The sequence below is a fragment of the Triturus cristatus genome, chromosome 4_2, assembly GCF_964204655.1.
Source record: "Triturus cristatus chromosome 4_2, aTriCri1.1, whole genome shotgun sequence".
In the NCBI taxonomy this organism is placed as follows: Eukaryota; Metazoa; Chordata; class Amphibia; order Caudata; family Salamandridae; genus Triturus; species Triturus cristatus.
Window position 1 is genome coordinate 433906456 of NC_140586.1, and position 13632 is coordinate 433920087.

The 13632-nt window shown below is 44.4% G+C and overlaps 1 protein-coding gene across 3 annotated transcripts in view; it reads right to left on the reverse strand.

The window, feature by feature from the left end:
- The window catches only part of LOC146834526 (ferric reductase 1-like), a 594548-nt gene that overhangs the window by 198798 nt on the left and 382118 nt on the right, over positions 1 to 13632 (reverse strand). For all 3 annotated transcript variants that reach the window (XM_085601924.1, XM_085601923.1, XM_085601922.1), the window contains one exon: positions 13202 to 13300. In XM_085601924.1, coding sequence (XP_085458050.1) covers positions 13202 to 13300 — 99 coding nt within the window. The remainder of the gene's footprint in view (positions 1 to 13201; positions 13301 to 13632) is intronic.

Here is a 13632-nt window from a genome sequence, read left to right on the forward strand (position 1 = left end):
TTCCAATGAACGGAGCAGACGAGGTGGGATGTACCATTGAAAATGCTTTTTAAGATGGTCAGGCCCTTCTCCATGCAGAGCTTTAAACACCAGGCATAGAGATTTAAACTGAACCCGGTTCCCGACCGGGAGCCAGTGCAGTTTTTTGATCACATTGGAGATAGGGGCAAATTTGGGAGTACCCGTGAGAAGTCTGGCCGCAGCATTTTGAAGCATCTGAAGCTTATGCAAGAATTTTTGCTGTATGTTTAAATATAGACTATTACAGTAGTCCAGCCTTGATAAAACTAAGGCCGAGACCACTGTTCTACGGCTATCTGGTGGCAGCAGGTTCAGGATTTTTTTCAATGTTCTTAAGATGTAACCTGTTTTGGAAACAACCGCCTTGACCTGGGGACCCATGGAAAGTTTCACATCTAACATGATACCCAGGTTTTTAACTTTCTCCACTGGGGTAGGGAGGGGCCCCAGAGAAGCCGACCACCAAGAGGGAGTCCAGAAGTTAGGGTTGTTTCCAAACAACATCACCTCGGTTTTATCCGAGTTCAACTTTAGGCAATTGCTTGCCATCCAATGTCCTACTTCTACCATACATGACTGGAAACGCGTGTCCACTCCCGTTTCCTTGCCAGGTAGCAATGATACCACAATTTGTGTATCATCTGCGTATGCAGTAATCCCAAACCCGTAGCTACTAATAACTGGAGCTAGAGTAGCTACATACACATTAAAGAGGGTCGGACTTAGAGACGACCCCTGCGGAACGCCACATGGTAAAGAGAAAGATTTTGAATGAAATTTACCAAGTGCAACTATCTGGCTTCTGTCCGAGAGGAAGGAGTTAATCAACTCCCAGGCTTTGCCCTGAACCCCGCATTTCCTTAGACGGTCCATCAGAAGCCCATGATGGACCGTATCAAATGCGGCTGAAAGATCTAACACGATCAAGGCTGCCCTACCTCCCTGGTCCACTGCTGCTCTAATATCCTCTGTGGCTTTAATTAAAGCAGACTCAGTACTGTGTCCTTCCCTAAAACCATATTGGGATGGATCTAACTTATGAGTTTTCTTAAGAAAGGCACTGAGTTGTCTATTCATTGCTTTTTCAACCAGCTTGGCAGGCAGAGGCAGGCGGGAAATAGGCCGAAAGTTATTCGGATCCTGAGGGTCTAAACTGGGCTTTTTTAACAGAGGTAGTATGGAGGCCGTCTTCCATTGTTTAGGAAACTGCCCACCCTCAAACATACCGTTAAAAATGGGGGTTAGATATAGAGAAATAGGGGCCGGGACCATTTTGATGATTTTCACAGGACATGGGTCTAAAGGTGATCCAGATTTAGCACCAGTTAAAAGCTCCAATGTGTCTTGCACTGTGAGTGAATTAAAGACCTGCAAGGATTCTTCCAGAGTTTCCAATACTACCAATTGCGTACCTTCAGACAAGGCCTTGTCTATTGGATCACAAAGGCTAGAGTAGATTTTAGTAACCTTAGATTGAAAGAACGACACGATCTCTTCGCAAAGCTCCAGGCTGGACAGGATAGTAGCTGGCTTGGGAGTGGCCAGCATGGAGACCGTATGAAAGAGCTCTCTAGAGGAGTTATTGGCCGACTCTATTTGGACTGCATAGTATTTCTGTTTGGCCAACAGTACCGTTTGCTTATAAGTGTGCAAACTAGATTTGTATAGCAGCCTCTCCTTATCGAGATACCCCTTCCTCCAATTCCGCGCCAGTCGTTTGCACGTACATTTTAACCGTTTTAACTCCTCTGAATACCAAGGGGCCGAAGGAAGAAATCTTTTAGGCGTAATAAATTTATGTGGAGCTAGTTCTTCACATGCCTGCGCAAGCCATTTCGTGTATGAGGCTGCTGCATCTTCCGAACCAGCTGGAATATGGGCTCCTGAGGAGGTCAGAGCGATATGCAGGCTCCCCGCCTCCACCCTATTCCATGCTCTAGTTCGATCTGTTCTCTCCGATTTCTGCCATCAATCTTATGCTTTATCAGTTTAAGATTAAACAAAACCGCGGCATGATCTGACCAGACCAAAGGCAATAGACCAACCAAGGACAGACCTGGGAAATTAGAAAAAACACCGTCCAAGGTGTGGCCAGCTTGGTGAGACGGTCCTTTAACATGCTGTGTGAGCCCCGCTGCTTGGGTAAGTAGGGTCCCATTTGGACAAAGGTGCAAGCCCTTGCCAACTAGAGACCCCCATTTCGAACATTGGTGGCAGCGATGGGATAGGACTTGTGTTTGCACTTGACTTAGTGATTTGTGTGCACTACTACCATATCGGAGACCATTACGTACCACATACTGGTTCATTTTCTTTTTGGCCTATTTTTGAGCTTGCCAGTTAAACTTGCTACTTCGTCATGCCTGAATCAAGAGCATCATCTTTTGCATCCCTGGAAATTGCCTTTGAGGGGGATAGGTTGGAATCCTACAATGTGAAAGAATTGAAAGCGATTTGCAAGAACCTGAAAGTCCAAGTCAGAGGCCTCACTAGAAAAGACGAGCTACAAAAGGAGCTGAGGGCCTGGGTAGCAGCGAAACAGGCCAGCGACCAGTCTGGTGGTCTCAGTGGAGAGGCGGAGGAGCCTATTTCTAGGGTGGATGAGCTTTTGGGAGGGGGGAACCCGCCAGGCTAGGCAACAGTAACTTGTCCCCAGGAGCTGGAGGACTGGCGAGATGCAAGGAAGGTAGGGACTGAGTTAGAGAAGCTCAAGCTAGCCATGGAATAGAAAAGAATGTTGTTAGATTATGAAATCAGAATAAAGGAGCTGGATCAAAGGAGTAGACCCAGCTCAGATGGTGGCAGCAATTCATCAGAACAGGCAGACAGAATTGTACACATCACTAAGAATGTGGGCAGAGAGTTAAAAAAGGGGGATGACATACAGAGGTGGTTTCAGGGCTACGAGGCAGCGAAAAACATGAATGGGGTCCCTGAGAAGAATTGGGGAGCAGGATTGTGGTCTCTGTTTCCAGAGGAAGCCAGGGATACTTTGACAGCTTTGGGTAAGGGGCCTAACCTCACCTATGCGGATATGAAGGAAGCCCTCCTCACTAGGTATGGTCTCACTCCTGAGAAGAACAGGGATCAGTTTAGGTCCAGTAAGAAGTCTGAGGCCAACACTTGGTTGGAATGTGTGGATATGTTTTGCAGGTCGCTGGATGGCTGGGTGAAGGGCAGTAATGTGACAGATTTTCAGGGGCTCTACAATTTGATTGCATGGGAGCACTTGTCTAGTCTATGTTTTGCAGATCTGCACCATCATCTAGTTGATAGTAAGCTGACTGACCCCAGGAAGCTTGCTATGGAGGCGGACCGCTGGGTGAGTACCAGAGTCCACAAGAAAGCATTTGGGGGAGACTCAGCCAAAGGTGGGCAGGGTCCCCAGCAGAAACGTGGGGGGGACAAGGGTAAAGCGCAGGACTTCTCTAAAGGGCCCAAACTAATACCCAGGGTAAAGGTTCCCATCCCCCAGGAGATAAGAAGAAAAGGGTCTCTACAGGAAAGCCTGCTGAGACCGGCCCCTGCAAGTGTTTTTCATGTGACCAGGTGGGTCACCTGAAGGGGGACCCCAGGTGCCCAAAGGGGACACAGCCACCCACTGGTGGGCAGACCAAGGTGTTGGCTAGTGTAGCGCTTGGGGAGGAGGGGTACCCACAGGAGGGTGGGGATCCCGCAGAAATTACCCTCGTCTCACTAGGGGACAGTGGGTGATATTTGTGCTGCATTTGGGCTCTTTTGTCTCTGGTGGCCATCTTGGGAGATTTATTTGTTATCAAGTTTCCTAATTTCCTCATTTACTGCAGTCTCCTCAGTAGGAAATGCTTTCCGTTTTTTACTTTGATTCCATCAAGAAGGTATTCAGATATGTCACACATTTGCCATATATTCTGAATGTTAGCACTCTAGTTGCTCAATAGATCACTGTAGTAAAGCTACTGCTCACCACGGAAGTCTGCTGCTGGTATTAAAAGTGCATGTTTCAGTCTGCATATCAGAAGTTTTTAATGAAATAGAAGAGGATTTGAGAAGTCACTCAAAATGTACCCTCATTTTTCTTTCTTCAGCACTAATCATAATTTCTATGGCAAAATGAACCCCCTCATTGTGTTCCTTTTTAAATTAAATGTTTTAAGTGTTACCAGTTTTTTCCAATCAAGATTGCTTCAGGTGTGCCATACTTTTGTCATAAGCAATACAGTAAGCGCTCTAGTTGTTCTTAAGAACACTCTGGGACATTCTGTCATTGGGCTATACTTGGGCTACATCTGGGTGATATTTGGGCTACATTTGGGTTCTTTTGTCTCTGGTGACCATCTTGGGAGATTTATTTGTTATGAAGTTTCCTAATTTCCTGCAGTCTCCTCAGTAGGAAATACTTTCAGTTTTTTACTTTGATTCCATCAAGAAGGCATTTAGATGTGTCACACATTTGCCATAAATTCAGTATGTTAGCACTCTAGTTGCTTATTAGATCACTGTAGTAAAGCTACTGCTCACCAGGGAAGTCTGCTGCTGGTATTGAAAGTGCATGTTTCAGTCTGCATGTCAGAATTTTTTTATGAAATAGAAGAGGATTTGAGAAGTCACTCAAAATGTGCCCTAATTTTTCTTTCTGCAGCACTAATCATACTTTCTATTGCAAAATGAACCCCCTCATTTTGTTCATTTTTAAATTAAATGTTTTAAGAGTTACCACTTTATGCCAACCAAGATGGCTTCAGGTGTGCTATACGTTTGTCATAAGTAGGACTGTTAGCGCTCTAGTTGTTCTTTAGAACACTCTGGGAAGCTGCAGTAGAACACAAAGGAATCAACTGACAGTCTCTGCCCTTGTTGGATGTACATGTTTTACTGAGAATGTCAGACTTCATTCTCACATGACTGAGAAAGATAATGTGAATTTACAGAAAATATGCTCTCAGTTTAGCTTATAGATCACCTTCCAAACCTCTGTGGGAAAAGCATGAGAAAATAGTTCTCTCAAACATGATTCATGATATCACAGCAGAAGGCTTTTTCACATGGTAAAATCACCTTAGAACACACCACAATTCCTAAAATGAGTATGGTACCATCAACAAATGATTTATAATGTAACTAAAGTCTTAAAACCTTCTATTAACTGCAATGCTTTTAAATGAGGTGCTATCATGTATATTGGTCCCAAGATGGCTGCCAACACTTCTTGGATGAAGTGCTGACAGCCAATCAGATCTCACAATGAGATGTGTGGTTAGGCTCCGCCCGGATATAGATGTGATTTTACTTTTGATTTTCTCAAGATCTACTGAACGGATTTACACCATATATGCAAAAGGCACATGCCTGACCTGAGGACTACCTCTTTGCCAAATTTCAAGTAATTCTGTTCAGCCGTTCGGGCTGTACCTTCAACTAAAGGTCCTATGGGAAAATGCATGGGGAAAACGCGTTTTGGGACCCCCCTTTTTTCTCAGCCCCCGCTTGACGAATCACCCCGAGACTTTCAGGGTAGGAGCTGAGGGGAGCGCCCCATTAGTTTTCACGAAGATAAGTCAACCGGTGCCAAAGTTATTCAAAATAGAATTTTCAGATTTCCTATGGGAACTCGGTCCTAACTATAACTATCTACTGGCGACCGCCAGTAGATAATATATGTGTGTATATGTATATATACACATTTTGTGCCCTCACCTTGCGCAGTTTTCTCAGCAATAATTTAATCGCAGACCGCTGTTATTACTTTATGAAAGGCTCAATTTGTGTGATTGGTGCTATATTTTAAAGGTATAAGTTGTGTAATTTGTCAATTCAATCTGTGATTAACATTTTTTTGCACATTTTTCTCGGCAGTTCGGACACAAAAACGCTGTGATCAGAGCGTTAGTGCCTTCCGTATGTTTTTGCTCACTTGTGGAGCAACAACCTTTAATTTGTGCTGCTACTTTGGGGGCAATTGAACTGCAGTTGTACAATAGGCTCGGGGATTCTTTCTACATTTCTCTTGTCTAATATAGCTGGCCTGGACGCTTTCCTAATTTCAGCCACCATTTTGAGGTCAGCGGTCTAGTTACCGGAGGGGGATGTCCTCACCCTATATTAAGACAGCCAATGCACAGACGCGCGCAGCTGGGGTGCCTAAAGAAAGGTTATATACACCAGTCCGAACTCAACCTGCGCTCATCTCTAGCTATGTTGCCAAATCTTTTTCCGGCCAGAACCAGCGGTTAGTAGATTCCTCTGTTGAGATTTTCACTTTAAACCATGCTGCTCCATGCTCAGGTCGGTGTGAGCTTTTAATTTCTTCTATGCCATCAGTTTACTCTTCTTGTTAGTCAAGGTTACTGGGGCTAAATTGGCCTAAGAATACTTTACATACTTTATCTAACAGCTCTTTGAAGCCTTCTATCACCCATGTGGTTCAGGAAGCATTGGTCAAAGCCCACTTCCTCCATTAGAATTACAGATTCATGACATACTTAGGGAGGATTGTCTTGACATCCTTTTTTTTACCTAAACCTGGATGAATGTCAGCTCTGCTACAGATATTGCATCAGCCATTCCAGAGGGTTTTTCCATTTTGCACCAACATAGAGTTGGTAAAAAGAGGAGAGGGCGTCGCCATGATCTTTAGGCACACCCTCACGTGCATCGCTTTTGAGACCTCAGAGATTCAGAGGGAAGAATGTCTGGGTATTTGCCTCCCCCTTTGGCAAGTAAAACCCTTGAGGGAGTCATAATTTACCGCCGTTCCAATTATGCCTGAGAATTTGTTTCCTCCACAGATGACTATTTCTCAAAATATCTTCTAAAATATTCTGATTGGGTGATTTGAATATCCATTTGGATAATACTAATGATCAACATGCGCACCTCCTTCTTGATAATCTGTCTGCCTGGAATCTGACACAATTTGTCAAACAGCCCATTCATTCAGCGAGTCACATCTTGGACCCCATTTTTTCTAACTGTCAGGTTAATGCAATGGATGTTAAGTGCAATACTTGGACTGACAATGCGGTGATATATTTTAGCTGGATCATTAAGCAGGGTCCCAAAGGGTGAAGAGCAATTCCTTCCTTACCTCACCATAGTTGGGCAAGGACCGCCACCGTGAAAATCACTTTCATTATGAACAAGAGTGTTCCTCTTTTGCAGGGATCAATTGAGGTGGATGTACAGACAGCTGACACTTGGCTAAGGCAGATGGCTGACTTTACAGCACCTATGAACTTGGGGTCTGGCCTTCTAAGATGCCCTTCATCCCCTTGGTTTAACAAAGAACTCAGGAAAAGACAGCAGCAATGTAAAAGACTCAAAAGGTCTTGCAGAAAGTTCTACCTTCCAGCAGATAAGGAACTTTATAAACAGGAGCTTAATGGCTATCATCAAGAAATCAGGAGGGCCCAACCTCATTTTGTTTGCCAGCGGAATTGCTATGTCAAGAACCATACCTAGAGAGATCTTTAAAATTGCAACAACAAAAATTCTAATCCAGGTGCCATAGCTCAGCTCCTTGAGGCCTCTCTTGAACTATGTATGCAGCTTTCAGATTTTCTTTAATAACAAGATTAAGGGCATTGTGGATACCTTAATTACGTCAGGATCTGGCAATTCTGTTGACAGTAATGGGGGGGGGGGCGAACAAGCTTCCATCAGTTCCCTCTGTTCTATCCTGCTCTTGGACTGGTTTTACAACTATTTTTTTCTGGAGGACTCTGAGAAAGTTCGAAAATCCTGCAAAACTGGTTCTCCGGAGGATCCCTGCACCCACCTCCTCACATTATGGTGGCCAATTATGTGGCTATTAATCCCACTCTCAGCTCCCTTCTACACTACTCCATTCACCAATTCACAGTTCCCAGCTGTTGGAAAAAGGCTGAGCTTATTCCGCTGCTAAAAAAAACTTCAACCCACAAGTCCATCTTTGCCAATTACAGGCCCATATATTTACTACCAGCCTTGTGTAAAAGTTTAGAGAAACTGATAAATGCCCAACTGTCAAAGTATCTGGACTCTAATCAGTTGCTGCACCCATCCCAGTCGAGTTTCCACCCCAATTCCCAATTACAGCACCAAATCCACACTGGTGGAAGTCTCTGACACCATTAAACTTGTCACGGACCAAGAGAAATAAGTGGCCTTTCTACTGTTAGATTTATTGGCAGCCTTCGATACTGTTACTCACCCCATCCAATTACTACAATTAAGTAATATTGGCAGGGAGGGCTGCCCTGGCTTGGTTTCAGTATTTTCTATCTGACAAAAGTCAGTCAGTTTGGATGCCACCTTTTACTTCCAACCCCAAACCTTTGGTGTATGGTGTTCCCCAGGGCTCCGCACTAAGCCCAAAGTTGTTGAATGATTATATGACTCCTCTGGCAGCCCTGGTGGAATCTTCTGGCATGCAAGTGGTGTTGTAGTCTGACAACACATAGATCCTCCTTACTTGGGACGGCAACATTCCCAATATTCAGAACAGATTTGCTGTATGTCTGTCAGATGTTTCAGTGGATGTGTGAGAGCAGTCTTCAATGTACCACCAGTAAAACTGAAATATTACTTTTTGGCACCACCCCTCCTTCATGAGGAGGTGAATTTTGACCCAGCTTGGCTCCTTCCCCACCCACCCCTGCCACGGCTCTGCGTAACTTGGGAGTAACATTTGATGATAAGATATCCTTTGGCTTCCAAGTGGACAGTGTAGTAGGATTGTGCTTTGGCATTCTCTGATCCTTAAAAAGGTTTCTACTTCTGCTCCCCTCATACTGCCAGAAGGTGGCGATTCATGATCTCATAACTTCAAGTTTGATTCCGCCAATGCTTAATCCTGGGGTCTCCCAGCATACCAGCTTAAGAAACTCCAGTCTGTACAGAACACAGCAGCCCAATTCCTTCTAGGTCTCAGTAAATACAATAATATTTGCCTGCACCTTATGGAGTTGCATTGGTTGCCGATACATGAGCATATCCACTTCGAGGGTTTGGCACTAGGGCATAGAGTCTTCTTCCAGTCTCATTACTTGGCTAAGAGATGGGACACTACCTTCCAATGAGAACTCTGTAGTACCCTGAGGCTTTGCTGGTGGCAGTACGAAAAGCTAAAAGAAAAATGGGACGGGTCCTCTTTCTCGGCTCTGGATACCTCTAGATAGAATGCTCTTTCTTTGAATCTGAGGGCAACCAAAGATGAAGGTTCCCTCAAAAGCAGCCTTAAAACTTGGCTCTTCAACCTTGCCTTCTGAAAAGCTAGTCCTAACTAGTGGTTAAAAGTTCTTAAAAGTTAAAAGTTCTTACTGCCGGGACACTCTTGAGTAGCCATGCGCTCTTCAAAAACCCAATAAAATAACCTAACAATAACATGTCATAGAAGAGGTCATGCGTGATATTATGTGCTGTAATTAGCAGTGCATGGAGAGGGCAAAAATTAAAATGAGCAAAGGGCACGAGTTATTGTTACTTGAGATAATTACAACTGGTAATTTTCAGTGGTTTTGTACTTTTAAAATGGCATGTTTTACCAAACATTCACACCTAACTATAACATCACTTTAATTTTTGTTTTTTCCAGTGAATTTCTAGATGTTTTCTATTACCATTCATAAAGAAAACACCCACCCTAAAGGCCTTTTGCCATGTGCAGGTCCTGGCTGCACACAGGTAGACTTACTGACTTTGCCAAAGGAGAACACCACCAAAATATAAATAGTAACCTGGTTAATACCTTTCTCCAAAAATCGCCAATATGTTTTTTCAATCTAGTGTACATTCCAGTAATTCAAACACTGCTAGGATTGATAATATTGATTACTATAAAAATGTTTAATAAACTTATTAATAAAATAAACATGTCTGTGAGTCTCTTTCATCAATGTTTTTATTATTGAAATTTATGGGCTGAAAAATGAAAAAAAGTTAAACTCCGACTTTTTTATTTTCAAAATAAATGCAACATTTTCGGTCCAGAAAAATTAAATCATGACAACAACCACAAGAGGGCCTTGCACTTCAGCTGAAGACCATAGAGCTCCAGCTAGGAGTGTTCATGACCCAGGAGATGTAGAGATTTTTTTAGGTTGCTAGACGGCTACACCAATTGCTGCAGCTCTTGGCAACAATAGAAAATGCTTGGTAGTGTCTCTGCCTATTCTAGGGGCACCACAAGCTTATAAAATTAAACAAAAAAAGCCCTCGCAGGGCATTATGGGATGCTCCACGCTGGAGCAGTGAACAATAAATGAACAGCTCCTGCTGCTCTTTTAATATTCAGTTTGATGTCTCGATGACCACACCAACACACTTATTTAAATAAATTATTGGGGTGGGGGTGCGCAGATATTCTCCCTGAGACTTTACGGCCCGGGGGTCCCATTCCCTTGGGCCATTATTTTTAAATAAGGGGAGGGGGGTATGCAGCCCACCTCCCCAAGCCTCCTCCTGCCCTAGGGACTCCATTCCTCTGGCATATTTGAAAAATTAAAAGGAAGTAGGTCTGCAGGCCCCATCCTCAGCCTTCTTGGTATTTGGGGATTCCCAACCCCCAGGGCCAAATTTAAAAATGAAGGGAAGGGGTGCATGGCCCCCTGCCCTGAGCCTCCCTGGGGCCCGAGGGTGCCATCCCCTTGGTTCGATTTTAAACATTAAGGAGAAAGGGGTAACTTGGCTCCCTCCATGAGCGCCCTTGGGCCCTGGGTTCCTTACTCCCCTGGGCCAGTTTTGTAAATTGAGGGGAGGAGGGTGCACAGTCCACTTCTCTGAACCTCCTTCAACTTCGGGCCCCATCACCAGGGGCCAGAGGTGGGTACCCAATGCACAGTTTTCTCTTTAATAACTTTATTGCAAATGTTGCAGTGAAATTATCAATAATGTCGTAAAAGATGTCATGAGTTATGTTATTTGTGGGGTAATTAGAAGTGCAGGGCGACGGAGTGAGTCATAGTTACCTTAGGGCACGAGTTATAGTTACTTTACACATCTATAACATAGTTCAAAAGGGTATGTTTCCATCAAAATTGTCACCTAACTGTAACATTACTTTAACCTTTAGATTTTTTTATGAATTTCATTTTTTTTTTAATTTAATGTAATATTTTATTGCCATATATAAAGATACACCCTTGCCGCATACAATCCTTCTATTGGAGGAGGGGGTGCACAGAACCCCCACCCGAGCCACTAGTTAAACCAGAAGAACCATCTCCTGCTGCTTTTTTATTTTTTATTTTTTTAAATCAAGCGCAAGGGGGCTCACCGCTCCACTGAGCCTATAGTGACTCAAGGGACCTCATCTCAGGGGGCCCAAACACATATGTTAAGGTAAGGAGGGCATGGGGCCCTCCTTCCTGACTCCTAATAAGTCCTGGGGATCCCAGCCTCTGGATATTGTGGCCCCAGGGATCAAATTGGGGCTGTGGGGGGAGCCTCAGGTCCCCCGCCAGCTGCCCACGTAACGCACTAGCCAGCACTGCTCCTACCCGGCAGGACCAGCACTTTCTGTTTGCTCCTGCCGGGTAGACTTAATCTGTTTCCATGCCACAGGATTGAGCAAAAGTTTGCTCCTTCCTGGAAGCAGCATTTTTAAAGCTCCCGCTGATGGGAACAGACATGCCCCCCCTGCTCACCCTCCTGCAGGCAGGGAAAGAATGTTTGCTCCCAGCAGGAGCCAGGATATGTTTCCCTGTCCGCGGTTCCTCAGGCAGGGAAACTACTGTGTCCTGGGGGTGGTCTCCCTCGGACACAGCAATTGAACCAGCCATTTGCGATTGTCCTCCCTCCCGTTAAACTTTAGTTTGGCTCTGGCCGATGGGGTCCCTGGGACATTAAAATGCTAAGGGAGGGTGGCTGTGTGGCCCCCCTCCCATTAAAGTTTAGTTCAGCCCTGGGGGATGGGGTTCCCCAGGGCCTTAACAGGCTCAGGGAGGGTGGTCGCTACCCCTCCCCTAAATTAAAGTGGAGTGGAGAAATGGGGTCTCTAGGGCCCAAATTGTACTTTAGGAGGAGAGCCCTTCCAATGCCCCACCCCCTCAATTAATTTATTCAAAAATGTTGGACAAATAGTTTCACTTTTTCCCCGTGATCCAGTGGGAGACCCACGAGATTGGAGCAAGAACTATTGTTTTTCCCTAATTTATGGGCCCATGGGAGGCACACTAATGCTTATTTTGTTAATGTGCAGGACAGGGGACTAAGTCTACGAGTCCTGTAATGTGGGCCAGCAACTGTTTCTTCTTGTCGCTGTCAGTTAATCAGACCGCTTTTTAACTGTAATACCTCAAAAACTACTGAATAGATTTACACCAATTCACTTTCTGGACCAAGAACTATGCCCTTGCCAAATGTGGCATACTGCAGCGTTTTTTTGTGGCTGTCTAAAAAGATCTAAGGAAACTGCATAGTGATTTTGCAATTTGGGACCCCCCCCCAATATTTTCTCAGCCCCCGCCTGACGGATCACCCAGAAACTTTCCATGCACAAAATAGGCAAAAAAAATAAAATGTTTTGTGGAGATTTGTCCACCAGCGCCAAAGTTATTAGCAAATCAAAAAAGGAAGATATATATTTCCCACGTGCTGGCACCCTGCAGGTTATCAACCTTTCCATGTGATGCATGCTTCTTTTGATACAGTGAGAAATCAGAGGACTGGACTGCACCAGCTATCCAACTGCTCGCCGGCGTGATCCTCAGATGGCGGCTGTGCTGTGACATTGTGGGAGCCATGACCACCACAGTGGTTTGCATCACAGAACGTTCAAAGGTACAGATTGTGCTGCTGCACATTAGTATGGCAAGATAGACCATCTGGAGAGATGAAGACTCTACACAAACAGCCTTTCAAAGGAATGGTAATAACTGCAGAATTTGGAGTTTGAGCAGGAGGCTGAAGACTGCATTCAATTTCAGCAATCTACCTCGTTTCGTGCCCAGGACACATCATAACTCACGTTGCAATTTTGGGGCTTATTTACAAGCCCCTGCGCCGCCGGTGTGTCACTTTTAATATGGGAAAAAGTGACGCACCGGTGGCATAAGGGGCTTGTAAATAAACCCCTTTATCTTTAGTAAATAAAAGGCCAGACTTCTCCATTATGGATTGCTGTTGACTGTACCAAAGTGGATTTCATGTTACCTTTCAATGTCAGTGCTTTAGATAAGGTATGTATTCGTTAATATCACAACAAAACCACCGTTTACATTACCAGAGATGTTTGGGCAACAGTTTTTTGTACAGTCGAGGAGCCACGCTGAATGTCAATCCGCCCTGCTTTTGTGACACATATATAAATGTCATCGTTCCCCTGAAAGAAAAGCAGATTGAAGAGTTATTAAAGTAGGGTGATTGTGTTACTGCGAAGGCATTTGTTGAATATGTTTAATTAAATGTCACTGTTTTAATTGAAGAAAAATATAAAAATCTCCATTTGCATAGGTATTATTATATTACTTGTGGCGCTTGGCCTGTTGATGCCCAAGCAGCTGTTAGCTAGCAGGTGCGGCAGGGGGAGGGCGCCAAATTCAAGCAATGGCTTGCTGGTTTACTGTATTTTAATTAACAGTTTGGGCCTTCTGTCCCGTCCCCCCCAGCCCTCTCCAGACCCAGAGAAATATGGCAGCCATGGGACAACCTATC